Source organism: Symphalangus syndactylus, chromosome 3 (genome assembly GCF_028878055.3).
Source record: "Symphalangus syndactylus isolate Jambi chromosome 3, NHGRI_mSymSyn1-v2.1_pri, whole genome shotgun sequence".
NCBI classification, from domain to species: domain Eukaryota; kingdom Metazoa; phylum Chordata; class Mammalia; order Primates; family Hylobatidae; genus Symphalangus; species Symphalangus syndactylus.
Window position 1 is genome coordinate 128206390 of NC_072425.2, and position 14062 is coordinate 128220451.

The window sequence follows — 14062 nt, forward strand, 5'->3', positions numbered from 1 at the left end:
GTGTCTAGCTCGGGGTTTGTGAGTGCGGCAACCCGCTGGGGTCCCCTTCCACACTGTGGAAGCTTTGTTCTTTTAAAGCTGTTTGCAATAAATCTTGCTACTGCTCACTCTTTGGGTCCACACTGCTTTTATGAGCTGTAACACTCACCGCGAAGGTCTGCAGCTTCACTCCTGAAGCCAGCGAGACCACGAACCCACCGGAGGAACGAACAACTCCAGACGCGCTGCCTTAAGAACTGTAACACTCACCGCAAAAGTCTGTAGCTTCACTCCTGAAGCCAGCGAGACCACGAACCCACCGGAGGAACGAACAACTCCAGACGTGCCGCCTTAAGAGCTGTAACACTCACCGCGAAGGTCTGCAGCTTCACTCCTGAGCCAGCGAGACCATGAACCTACCAGAAGGAAGAAACTCCGAACACATCCAAACATCAGAAGGAACAAACTCTGGACACGCCACCTTTAGAACTGTAACACTCACCGTGAGGGTCCGCAGCTTCATTCTTGAAGTCAGTGAGACCAAGAACCCACCAATTCCGGACACACTAACACCAGTTTAGGTGCCCGCATCACCCCATCTTTCCGACCCTGCCACTTCTCATACTACACCGAATATTCTGTTTTGTCATCAATCACCCCTGTACTGGTGTCTTAGGGCTGCAGTAACAAGTTACCACAAATGGGATGACTTACAGCAGCAGAAATGTATCATTTCATAGCTCTAGAGGCTAGAAGTCCAAAATCAAGGTGTCAGCAGGGCCATGCTCCCTCTGGAGCCTCTGGGGAGACTCCTTCCTTACCTCTTCCTAGCTGGCAATTGTCGCTGGCGATCCTCGATGTTCCTTGGCTTGAGGTTGTATCACTCAAACTGCTGCCTTTGTCTTCACATGACCTTGCCCTGTCTGCATCTGTATCTTTGTGCGTCCCTCTCCTCTTCCTATAAGGACATCAGTTAAGTGAGATTTAGGACCCACCCTAATTTAGTATGACCTCATCTTAATTTAAGTAGTTACATCTTTAACAGCCCTATTAGCAAATACCATTACATTCACAGGTATCAGGGATTAAGATATCAATATATCTTTGGGTGGCTCATGCCTGAAATTCCAGCACTTTGGGAGGCCGAAACAGATAGATCACCTGAGGTCAGGAGTTCGAGACCAGCCTGGCCAACATAGTGAAACCCATCTCTACTAAAAATGCAAAAAGTAGCCAGGTGTGGTGGTGCGTGCCTGTAATCCCAGCTACTCAGGAGACTGAGGCAGGAGAATCACTTGAATCCGGGAGGTGGAAGTTGCAGTGAGCCGAGATCATGCCATTGCACTATAGCCTGGGTGACAGAGTGAGACTCCATCTCAAAAAAAAAATATATATATATATCTATATAGATATATATAGATATATATATCTATATATATATCTATATAGATATATATATCGATATATATATCTATATAGATATATATATATCTTTTGGAGGGGGCACATAATGCAACCCACCACATTCCCCAACCTCTCCCTGCTCTCTAGCCTGTGGGTTCTTTGAAGATTGTGTCTTCATTCCACATATTTTTATGTCTATTATGAACTACACCCTGTTCTAGGCACTGAGGGCACATCACAGTCAAGGTCCCCACAGTTGGTGGAGCTTCTTCCTCCACATGGATTCAGACAGAAAACATTGAAGTGGCCCTTCAGTGCTGAAGCCAAACACTAAGTGCATGTATGCACATACACACATACAGTAGGCGCCCCTTAGCCACGGTTTCCCTTTCTGAGGTTTCAGCTACTCATGGTTAACTGCAGTCTGAACATACTAAATACGAAATTCCAGAAATAAACAATTCCTAAATCTCAAATGGTATGCCTTTCTCAGTGGTGTGATGAAATTTCATTCAGTCCCACTCTGTGCTGCCCAGGACTTGAATCTTACCTTTGTCCAGCCGATCCACACTGTCTACACCACCTGCCCGTTAGTGTCTCAGTAGCCGACTCGGTGATTGGATCACCTGTCTCTGTATGGCAGTGCTTGTGTTCAAGTCACCCTTACTGTATTTCATAATGGCCCTGAAGCACAAGAGTAGTGACGCTGGCAATCTAGATACGCCAAAGAGAAGCCGGAATGTGCTTCCTTTAAATGAAAAAGTAAACGTTCTCAACTTAATAAGGAAAGAAAAAAAAATGTATGGTGAGCTCAGACATTGGTGTGGTAAGAACAAATCTTTTGTCTGTGAAATTGTGAAGAAGGAGAAAGAAATTCATGCGAGTTTTGCTGTTGCACCTCGAACTGCAAAACTGTGGCCGCAGTGCATGATAAATTCTTAGCTAAAATGGAAAAGGCATTGAGTTTGTGGGTGGATGACATGATGGCAATCAGGTGTGGTACTATCCTCAGTTTTAGGAACCCACTGGGGAGTCTTGGAACATATCCCTCGTGGGTAACGGGAGGCTACTGGATATGCATATGTATAGTCACTTAATATATATTGGATGAGGGAATGTTAACTGGAACAGTAGAAAATGAAGGATAAATTACCACATTTCATCCAGCCAGCGCTTTCTGGCATGTTTATCAAAATGTAAAAGTGTGGTTTCTCTTCGTCCCTTGTAAAACTTTGTTCTATGGTACTTGAATTCTTATTCTCGGTTGACCTGAGGGTCAACCCAACTCCCCAGATAATATTTCTGAATATCATAAAACCAGGCTTGTAAGGTATATTGCTAATTTTTATCAAATTCAAACTAACGACTAAAGAAAACACTTGAATTCTGTTTACCTTCCAGGGCAGTGTCAGTTCCTCTCCGTCTCCATTTGTGCAGATGCCAGGTGAGTACTTTAATTCAATAAGCAATTATTCCCTTTTGAATTTAAATCAAGCATCTGGGCTTCCATTCTTTCATAACGACCTTATAACACTTCCAAAACTCTGCTCCTTTAAAATAGTTTTGTCTAAAACACAAAATCAGCGAAGGACAGAACTCATGCAGTCATTTCTGAATTTAAAATTCATTTTGTCTTGAAAGCAGCCCTTTTATCCCAAGTTTTTGGGGCAAAGGCAATATAAATTATGCCCTTTATACAGTTTTAAATTGTCTAAAGTTCTGACACCATGATCTGATAGATGAGGCATCTGCTTTCAAACAGAAAGAGGAAAGCAGCCTGCGAGCAGAGGGAGTCAGGCACCTGGTTCAGCATTTTGAATTCATTTCAATGCCTATGTCTCATTAAATACTCCTGTGGGGATGTAAAAGGGGAATTCCTAATAATACTGTTGGACATTCTCGTATAAACACACACAGGCAAAGACAATCTCATTTAGTTCAACTCAGAAGCGGCACAGCCCCTAATAGTTTTATCACCTTCAGAGCTGGATAAGGGAAAGGAATAAGAGCAATCAATCGAGGATCCCGAATATTTAAATGTCTGTATGTTGTTTCCAAATCATATATACTGCCATTGAAATTTGGTTGCATCTCCTGCCTTCTACAGAAAAAAAAAATTTCTATAGCTTCTCTTTACCTAGAAATTATCCTTTCTCTTTGTACAGAGAAAAATCCATGCTAAGAGAGCAGAGGCTTTTTTCTTTGTGGTGGTTTTGATTTGGAAATTGGGAGTATAGATGAGAGCCTAGAAACCTTGTTTTCATATTCTCAACCTTAACCACTCTCATAAATATAATTTCATTGTGTGAAACAGAACCTGATCTATTTATATTAAGGTTCAGCTGCACAGAGTTTTTTCTCAAGGAAGTATGCTTATAATGAAAACCCTAACTGCAGCTTTCAAATGCAAGAGCAGGTTAGAAGTTATAGAATATAAGATGAAAGTGAAGTGAGTAGAATCGTGCTATAGGTTTTGATGGGGAATTTTGATTTCTTCTTCTGGATGAATAAATTCACATGTCATTCTTGAACACAGTGTTATACTACTAGGTTTAAAGAAAATGTATAAGGCATGAGCTCTGCCCCCCTTGGGCTCACAGGTTGACTGGAAAGATCATTGTGACTCAGGTGAAAGAGGAATGAGCATAATATAAAGTGCCACGTCCTATGAAACGTGCTGGAATTCTGTGTCTATAGAATCAGAAGCTCAGAAGTGGTCTGCTGCTGTGGTTGGGGTGAGGTAAGGAAGACAGGCACTTATATCTTCTCTCCAGTTCAGCCTTTTTGTGACCTATGACTTAAGGGTGTTAGTGTTAGCATTAGATCACACTCAAGTCTATGCCCTCAAACATGTTCTGAATCATCGGTGTTTTCTGCTACAACTGAGCTACGGGGGTTAGAAAGTGTTGAGCAAACACACCTTTTTCTTTGGAAACCATTTCACTGCTGGGCTTACCTTAAATGAAGCTCTTATCAGTTTCTGTCCCTCTTTCTCTCCACCAACGGAAACTTTTTCCTTTTTTTTTTTTGTTTGAGACGGACTCTCGCTGGGGGCGAGATCTCGGCTCACTGCAACCTCCACCTCCCAGGTTCAAGTGATTCTCCTGCCTCAGGCTCCTGAGTAGCTGGGACTACAGCAGCTGGGATTACAGGCACGGTGGCCCAGCTGATTTTTGTAGTGTTTTTACTAGAGATGGGGTTTCACCACGTTGGCTCGAGACCTCGTGATCCGCCAGCCTGGACCTCCCAAAGTGCTGGGATTACAGGTGTGAGCCACCGAGCCTGCCCCACCAAGGGAAACTTTCTGTAGCCGGCACTGTCTTCCTAGACTTGCTGGGCCCTGGTGAGTTGAGTGAAGGATTCCATGAGGCCACAAGAGGGCAGCAAATAACATAAAACTCATCAAAGCCCTAAAACTACAGGACTCTAAAATTGGCTTCTGTGTAGCCGTCTAATCCTAAAGCAAGACATTTATTGATGTCTGCCAGGCGTGCGACCCAGTGTAAGGTCAATGTGTGAAGAATTAGAAGACAGAGTACAGCCTGCCTCTGATTTGAGGTGGGGTTATATGTGTTACCTTATCCAGAGATAGTGATCTCAGATAACAGGCAGGAGCAGCCTCTCGTTAACAGTTCTATGTATATGGAGAGGAAGCTCCGATGTTGTGAAAAAGATGCTTCCTTGGTTAAAATATGAATGCCAAGAGATTATTTCATTTATCTCTTCCTAGCACAGCGCCGGTCACCTGGAAGGTACTCAGTAAATGTGAATGAATGAACGGATACGGTACTGTCTAAAATGAACTCACCCCTAAAAGCGACAATGTTTTCGAACATTAGTTATTTGGGCTAATGCAGGAATATTTCACGCTTTTCAAGACATTTCTCTATTTCCATGTTAGCGTTGGAGTCAGGCACGCGTTAGTAATATCGTTTCCCAGGCAGAGACTCAGCTGCAACCGAGGCCTTGACCGCCCTGGGAGGAACTTTCTGCCCATGTGTTTTTCATTTGGCAACAGGTTCGCCGGTCACGTCAGGTTACTACGGTGTCAGAAGATCTTTCTTATCTGACTCAGACTTCCACAACAGTAAACAGTTTTCAAATGACGTCTACACCTCCAGCGTGGGGAAGCCGTTTCCCTGTGAGTCCTCCGCAGGCCAGAGCCATGCGGCCCTCCTGGAGCCCTACTTCCCCCAGGAGCCCTACGGAGACTACCGGCCTCCGGCGCTGACGCCCAACGCGGGCTCTCTGTTCAGCGCCTCGCCCCTGCCACCGCTCCTGCCGCCGCCCTTCCCCGGAGACCCAGCTCACTTCCTGTTTGTGAGTATGCAGAGACCTCCTGTGAGGGAGTAGAAGAGAGGCGAGGCTCGCCCTCTGGCCCAGCCGCCGTGCTTGGCATCCGGGTTGAAGCCAGGTCTGGCTCACCCTAGAGACTCCTGAGGCTGCTTTGCAGCTGCCTGGAGATGCCAGTACAACCTCCGAGGGAGCTTTGTTCAAGGATCCCTGTTAGCCATGACAGCCAGGAGCGTCTACGCAGGGCTTGGAACCGGGAGGAATGTACAGCAGGATTTATATCCATTTTGTTAATGCTCTACTGATATTGCCTGATGTTCCCCCACCCTGTTAGTGCCAGTCGTCATCATTCCTGCAGCCCCTAAGGAAGGAACACTGAAGCTGCATCTCAGACATGCTAGGCAGTAATGAGATGGATTATAATCTCCCAAGGAGGGTCCTCTTTCTTTCCAAGTCCCCTGCCTCCCCTTCCCCATATTTTTAGCCTAAAAATCCTTGTTCTCTCTCAATCCTTCCAAACAGGTGAGTTCATAAAGATCTGAAGATTGCTAATGCTCATAGAGAATCATAAAGGTTTCTACCGCAAAGGAATGAATCTCTAAAGACAGGAGTTTAGACAAAAGGGAGAGGATGAGAATTCCCATTATTAAGTATACTCTATGCCGGGAAATGTGATGTGTTCATTCAGTACTTGCAACAACTCAGGATATATGTATGGAAGTCCCATTTTGCAGATGAGCAATGTTGGGCTCAGAGTCAGGAGGAGCCATGAATGAATCCAAATCTTTCTAGCTCCAAACTTACGGGATTCCTGCCTCTTTCCTCCTGCCTTACTGAGGACAGAGTGGGCTTCTTAGTCCCCTCAAAAGCTCACCATGGAGTTGAAGGCCTACTCCGAGGAGCGGGCCAAGCGCTGACCTTCCCCACTGTGTAAAGGGCGTTCTAGGACCCAGACTAATGGGAGACTCAAAAAGAATCCAAGACAGAGTGCATTGTACACAGTAAAATGTTGCATAGATGTGCATTTTATTAGTCTCACATTTCATTCATTTAATGTTGTCTTCTGGGAAAAGAAATCTCAATAGCTATAGCAAATCTAATTCTAGAGTAGGAAGGGAGGAAAACTTTCACTGCTGGTGTCAAAAGCCAGAGAGAAGAGCAGCCTGAGAGCCAGGCTTCAGGCAGCAGAGAGAGGGGACGAAGGCTGCCCTGAAGCCACAGTCTGGCAGCATGCAACGTATCATCAGAGTGTCACCTAGTGAATAACCTCCGTGGCCTTTCCATTCTCCTCAGAGGGACTCATGGGAGCAGACGTTGCCCGACGGTCTCAGCCAGCCCGACCCTGTGTCTGCCGATGCCCTGCAGACCTTGCCACCCAGCACGAGTTGCCTCTCCCAGCTTGAGTCCGGGAGCATCGCCCAGCACAGGGGCTCCAGCTGGGGGACCTCCCTGGCTGGGACTCAGTCCTACTCGCTGCATGCTCTGGAAGATCTGCACCACACTCCAGGGTACCCTACCCCGCCTCCTTACCCCTTCACCCCTTTCATGACAGTGTCAAACGACCTACCGCCTAAGGTGGGGCCGCTCTCCCCAGATGAGGAAGCAGACACCGGTTCCCTCCATGACCCTTCTCCTTGGGTGAAAGAAGACGGGAGTATTGCCTGGGGGTCATATGAATGCCGCAGAGCTTATTGAGGGGAGGGCCAAAGGACTTCTGGGTTTTTCTTTAACTTGAGGTATATTCCAAAGATCGTTTTAGGTGTGTCAGCTCATCCAGGACTGGATTTTCAGAATAAGCTTCAATGCCGCCCTTTGTTAGTGGACGAGGGCATTTATCTGTAATCCTCTCCACCGTAGCCCCACTGAAATAAAACAGAATGTTAATTAAATGTATCAGAGACCCCGTATTCTAGTAAGATAACCTTACAATGTGTTCTTTTTGGAACTGTTGTAACCCGTTACGTTCTGAATCTTCTGTTATCCTTGAAGTATCATTTTTGGCACTGATTTGTTTTTCTTAAATTACATTAAAAAGTTTATGCAGATCATAAAAAATACTGATTTTTCTGTCAAATGTTTCTTAGTTATAAACTATGTGTATTCTGCAGTAAAAGACACTGGATAGGACATAATATAGCTATGACCACATAAAACTCATAGCATGTGACTTGAAAGACTGAAGTGTTTTATATACATATATTTATGGCGTATTATAGTGACTTGTAAAAGCCCAGTTAAAAAAAAAGGCACAATCTATAAATACGTTATTGTCCATAAAATAGGATGAGATCAGGAGACTATGGCTTTGTACATAACAAAGTTATTTTTTGACTCTATCCTAAAGCCCAGGATGTCCCCAAATTAGTTCAATCCAAAAAAGGCCAAAAATTTTTTCTGATCAGTGATGGCCTTAATTAAACCAGACATTGTCTCTCTGATGGAATAAACCTACAGTTATCAGCATGAATGAATAAAATAGGCATTCTGTAATCAAATGGAAATTTATTCTTTTTTTTTTTTTTTTTTTTTTTTGAGACAGTGTCTCACTCTGTCACCCAGGCTGGAGTGTAGTGGTGCAATCATGGCTCACTGCAGCCTCAATCTCCTGGGCTCAAGCAATCCTCCTACTTCTGCCTCCCAAGTAGCTAGGACCCAGGTGTATGCCACCATGCCCAGTTAGTATTTTTATTTTTTACTTTGTTTTTTAAAGTTTTTGTAGAGACAATGTCTTACTATATTGCCCAGGCTGGTCTCGAATTCTTGACCTCAATCTATCCACCCACTATGGCCTCCTAAAGTGTTAGGATTATGGGCGTGAGCCACCACACCCAACCAAATTCATACCCTTTAAAGAAAATACAGAAAATAGGACTAAGCTGTTGGCAAGAAACAGACCACAAAACACCAAGAAGCAAAAGGACTTTGGAGAAGGACATATCGCCATGTGTGAGCCAATGGCTTGACAAACAGCACCTCCTATTTGGTGGCTTACTGGTCGGAAATGTACAGCTCTTACTATGTGTCAATGAAGATACTGACATCTGAAGCATGAATCTGTCCACATTTGATTGGTGTAGGTTCCTTGGCTAATTGGGTTCCCAGCATAATTCCAGCATGCCTATCTGAGGCCAAGCTCGTCATACATGCCTGGTATACACTGAGACTGCAGATGCATGAGTGGAGGCCCCCGGATTGTACCTGCACCCTTCTTCCTAGCTTCCTACCACCTGTCTTTCTGCACTTCATTCTCACATCTTTTCCACCCTCTGGTCCCTCCTGATCCAATACCATTTCTCTCCATCTTCTGGAGGCCAAGGCCTTCATTTTCCCTCTAGTTGCCCAAAGACCCTCAACACAATCTCCATCACATCCTCTGTGACTGACCCATACTCTACCTCAGCAAGGTAGAAGCCCAGAAATTCCAATAAAGGGATTAATTCACACTTACAAGCAAATAATTGATATTCCTTTTTTTTCCAGGCCTTCAGGGTATTTTCTGGTTAAGCAAACACACTTCTAGTTTATGGAGTGCCACCAGAAATGCTTGGGTAGTGAGCTTTCCTTCACCTCATCCTTTCGGCTCCCTCCAGGCACAGCATTCTTCAGGGAGTAGATCAAGAGTGAACGCATGGGTCTCTCTGCTCCTAGGCAGCACTGCCAGGCCCCCTGCCCAACTTCCTCCCCCTCTACCAGCAACTTTGGGCAGCCTGAACTTTGCTTTGCTTAGTGCTTGCTCTTCAGTGAAAAATGGCAATGTTCACAGTGCAAGAAAGGAGCTGTTCTTTCCTAAATCCAGGAACTTGCAACCTCAGTCCTGGTTTCCAATATGGCTGGTAGAACCATCTGTCATTCAGCAGTTACTCATACCTGAAGAGCAGGCCTGTGCATCAGAAAGAAGAGATCTGGCCCTCTCTGCAGGTATAGAGGTCTTCCCAAGGGTCTCAGGGTCATTTTCCTAGATTGGTGTTGTAAAGTTTAAAATGATTTGTCCTCTACTGCTTACCATTTTACTGGGTATCAATAACACAGTAGTGGCTGTGTAAATCGTAAATATGTGTCCACATAACTTTAACTTTCACGTGATTATGACTCTGAATTTTTGTTTGTTTTTTGTTTTTTAATTATTATTATACTTTAAGTTCTAGGGTACAAGTGCACAACATGCAGGTTTGTTACATATGTATACATGCACCATGTTGGTGTGCTGCACCCATTAACTCGTCATTTACATTAGGTATATCTCCTAATGCTATCCCTCCCCCCTCCCCCCACCCCATGACAAGCCCCGGTGTGTGATGTTCCCCACCCTGTGTCCAAGTGTTCTCATTGTTCAATTCCCACCTATGAGTGAGAACATAAGGTGTTTGGTTTTTTTGTCCTTGTGATAGTTTGCTGAGAATGATGGTTTCCAGCTTCATCCATGTCCCTACAAAGGACATGAACTCATCCTTTTTTATGGCTGCATAGTATTCCATGGTGTATATGTGCCACATTTTCTTAATCCAGTCTATCGTTGTTGGACATTTGGGTTGGTTCCAAGTCTTTGCTATTGTGAATAGTGCCACAATAAACATATATGTGCATGTGTCTTTATAGCAGCATGATTTATAATCCTTTGGGTATATACCCAGTAATGGGATGGCTGGATCAAATGGTATTTCTAGTTCTAGATCCTTGAGGAATCGCCACACTGTCTTCCACAGTGGCTGAACCAGTTTACAGTCCCACCAACAGTGTAAAAGTGTTCCTATTTCTCCACATCCTCTCCAGCACCTGTTGTTTCCTGACTTTTTAATGATCGCCATTCTAACTGGTGTGAGATGGTATCTCATTGTGGTTTTGATTTGCATTTCTCTGATAGCCAGTGATGAGGAGCATTTTTTCATGTGTCTGTTGGCTGCATAAATGTCTTCTTTTGAGAAGTGACACTACATATTATGCATGTTCATTCATTCCTTCATCTCCTAATGACTTGAAGATGCACTGGCTCTCAGACAAAGAGAGCTCAACAACCAGACCTTGGAACGGAGGTAAATACAGGGAGGATGACGATGTTTACATTCTTCTTAAAGCATCCAATCCCTTTCATAACGTTTGACTAAATTAACTTATAAAAAAGAGACGCACTCAGGCCCACATATGCCTGCTAGTGTCCACTTCAGTTATCTAGTCTAAAAGGGGTTTGGGGAGTAGGGCTGGTGCTAATAATTCCAAATAATAAGTGATCTTTAAGAATTCTGTTTAGTTTGGGCCGGGCGCGGTGGCTCACGCTTGTAATCCAGCACTTTGGGAGGCCGAGGCGGGTGGATCACAAGGTCAGGAGATGGAGACCATCCTGGCTAACATGGTGAAACCCCGTCTCTACTAAAAAATACAAAAAATTAGCTGGGCATGGTGGTGGGCGCCTGTAGTCCCAGCTACTCGGGAGGCTGAGGCAGGAGAATTGCTTGAACCCGGGAGGCGGAGGTTGCAGTGACCGAGATTGCGCCACTGCACTCCAGCCTGGCGACAGAGTGAAACTCTGTCTCAAAAAAAAAAAAAAAAAAAAGAATTCTGTTTAGTTTGACAACGTGTCTCTGTTTTACATATATTTTAATTTGATTCTGTTTTATTGTTCAGGGAATACTTTGTTAAAAGGTGAAATCAAACTACAAAATTATGACAGGAAAATTAATTCTATTTCCTTATCCCATCCCATTTTTCTTTCAAGTACTCTGTGTTTTCTTTCCTTTCTTTTTTTTTTTTTTTTTTTTTTTTTTGAGATAGTCACCCAGGCTGGAGGGTGGAGGGCAGTGACACAATCTCGGCTCACTGCAACCTCCGCCTCCCAGGTCCAAGCAATTCTCCTGCTTCAGCCACCTGAATAGCTGGGATTACAGGCATGCACCACCACACCCAGCTAATTTTTGTATTTTTAGTAGAGATGGGGTTTCGCCATGTTGGCCAGGCTGGTCTGGAACTCCTGGCCTCAAGTGATCCACCTATGTTGGCCTCCTAAAGTGCTGGGATTACAGGCGTGAGCCACCACGCCCAGCCAATTTTCTACAACATGTGGGGACTAACCGCACCTTTTCATAACAATGTACCGTGCCAACATACAAAAATAGGTGCATTCTTCTCTCCCTCACCTTCCTTAAACCTGCTTACACTGACTGACTCACTGACTTACAACTTTCCGGAGAAAGTTAGAGAAAATTAAAGAGCTCTGTTTCAACCCTCCATCTCTTTCAGGTCTTGTAAGGACACAGGATATATTTAAGACTTAAGTAATCAGAGATGGTATGTCAAGTTCAAGCCACTAAAGAAAGCTGACTAGATGATAATGCCAAAAAGAAATCAAGCACAATTTGCCCATGCAAAAGCTGCAATATAGACAATCATGCCATGAAACACATGCAGTATGTAGTTGAAGGCATTTGCATTCCTCTTACAATATTATACAAACCCCAAAACAAGGAGAGAAGAAAACTACATCTTTACCTCGGTTATTTAATAAATGATTTCAAATGATCATTATGACTTGCTATAGCTCAGTTAATAATACAATTTCATGGTACTATTGGGGTAGGAGGAGAAGACAGAAGCACTCTAAAAGAAATTGCACAAAGGGAAAATAATTACTAATGCCAATAGTAAAATATACATTGACATATGTACATACATCTATACATACGTACACACATGTATAAAAGTATTATAGTATCTTTGTGATCAGTTTTTCAATATTTAATCTAAATATCAAAATAGTATAGTCATAAGGAATAAAACATCAGTTATATTTAAAGTACCAAAATAACGATTGATGTCTAAGGTTTAAGTCACATTACATTATAGTGATTCTACCAACCACACACCAAAATTATACTCTTTACTTAACACTCCATCACTGGGTTCTGTCTACAGTATCCTCTTTATGCAAAACAATATTACACCGTTCATCTCACACACCATAGACTCTAGAGAGGTTAAGTGCAAAATCACACGCTCTAGACAAAGTGGTTCTCCAGCTAAAGAGACTCATGGGGAGGACTCATGAATGGCTCACCTCTGTGTCCCAGCACCTGGCTCGGGGCCCAGAACATTGTAGATGCTCAGTAAATTTTTGTTAGATTGAACTAAAATTACACCATAAAGATGAGTAACTTTTTAGCCCTTGGTTCTATGGGTGACAGCTCTCTGAAACCAGTATCTGAGAGGATTCTCACCATGTTTAGTATCTAACATTAGCCATACTCTCTCCAAATTCAGACAGTAGGTGGATATTGGGCTTTAGTGGTAATATATTTAAGATGACTGGTTTAGTCTTTTTAGATACCTTTATGAAGTAAAATTACTGAACCTTTGAAATAGCACAGAAAAATGTTGATATATTCATTTAGTATGTACATGTACTATGATCTGTTGCTAAGAAATTTTATAAATAAAAATTATTCAATATTTGATCATTATCTCTGGTGTGACTAAAACAAGTATGATAAATAAATCAGGAACAAGAATCCTCAAAGGTCAAGCTAAATAAACATTAAAATCTTCTATAGTTATTTGCAAATGATGACATTATATTATATTTGATTTTCGATATGGAAGTATCCTCTGACCAGGTGTGGCAGTTCACGACGCCTGTAATCCCAGCACTTTGGGAGGCTGAGGCGGGAGGATTGCTCAAGCCCAGGAGGTCAAGGCTGCAGTGAACCATCATTGCACCACTGCACTCCAGCCTGGGAGACAGAATGAGACCCTGTCTCAAAAAAGAAAAAAAAACGTATCCTCTAATTATAATCTCTGATAAATAACATACGTGCATTTGTAATATGCAATGTCATTGTTAGTACAATTAAAAAAAAGAACAGTAAAAAATGTTAGAAGTTCCAAGAGGAATAAAATGTGGACCAAACATACAGTATCTTTGGATTAGCTCTTTTGGATTAGGAAAATTGATAGATATACCTGCTAAATTTCCCCCTAAGAAAATATCTTAACAGGAATAAGCATGGGCAAGGAATTCATGTCTAAAACACCAAAAGCAATGGCAACAAAAGCTGAAATTGACAAATGGAATCTAATTAAAGAGCTTCTGCACAGCAAAAGAAACTACCATCAGAGTGAACAGGCAACCTACAGAATGGGAGAACATTTTTGCAATCTACTCATCTGACAAAGGGATAATATCCAGAATCTACAAAGAACTCAAACAAATTTACAAGAAAAAAAACAACTCCATCAACAAGTGGGCAAAGGATATGAACAGACACTTCTCAAAAGAAGACATTTATGCAGCCAACAGACACATGAAAAAATGCTCATCATCATTGGCCATCAGAGAAATGCAAATCAAAACCACAATAAGATACCATCTCACACCAGTTAGAATGGCCATCACTAAAAA

General features: G+C 42.9%; 1 protein-coding gene and 1 long non-coding RNA gene across 2 annotated transcripts in view; one reads left to right on the plus strand and one right to left on the minus strand.

The window, feature by feature from the left end:
• POU2AF2 (POU class 2 homeobox associating factor 2) overlaps positions 1-7731 on the plus strand; it is a 30855-nt gene extending 23124 nt beyond the window's left edge. Inside the window, exons 2-4 of the mRNA XM_055273073.1 lie at positions 2785-2827; positions 5402-5703; positions 6970-7731. Coding sequence (XP_055129048.1) covers positions 2821-2827; positions 5402-5703; positions 6970-7371 — 711 coding nt within the window. The 5' untranslated portion in view covers positions 2785-2820 and the 3' untranslated portion in view covers positions 7372-7731. The remainder of the gene's footprint in view (positions 1-2784; positions 2828-5401; positions 5704-6969) is intronic.
• LOC129479635 (uncharacterized) overlaps positions 6684-14062 on the minus strand; it is a 44473-nt gene continuing 37094 nt past the window's right edge. The window contains exon 5 of the long non-coding RNA XR_010120104.1: positions 6684-7538. This is a non-coding gene — a long non-coding RNA (uncharacterized lncRNA). The remainder of the gene's footprint in view (positions 7539-14062) is intronic.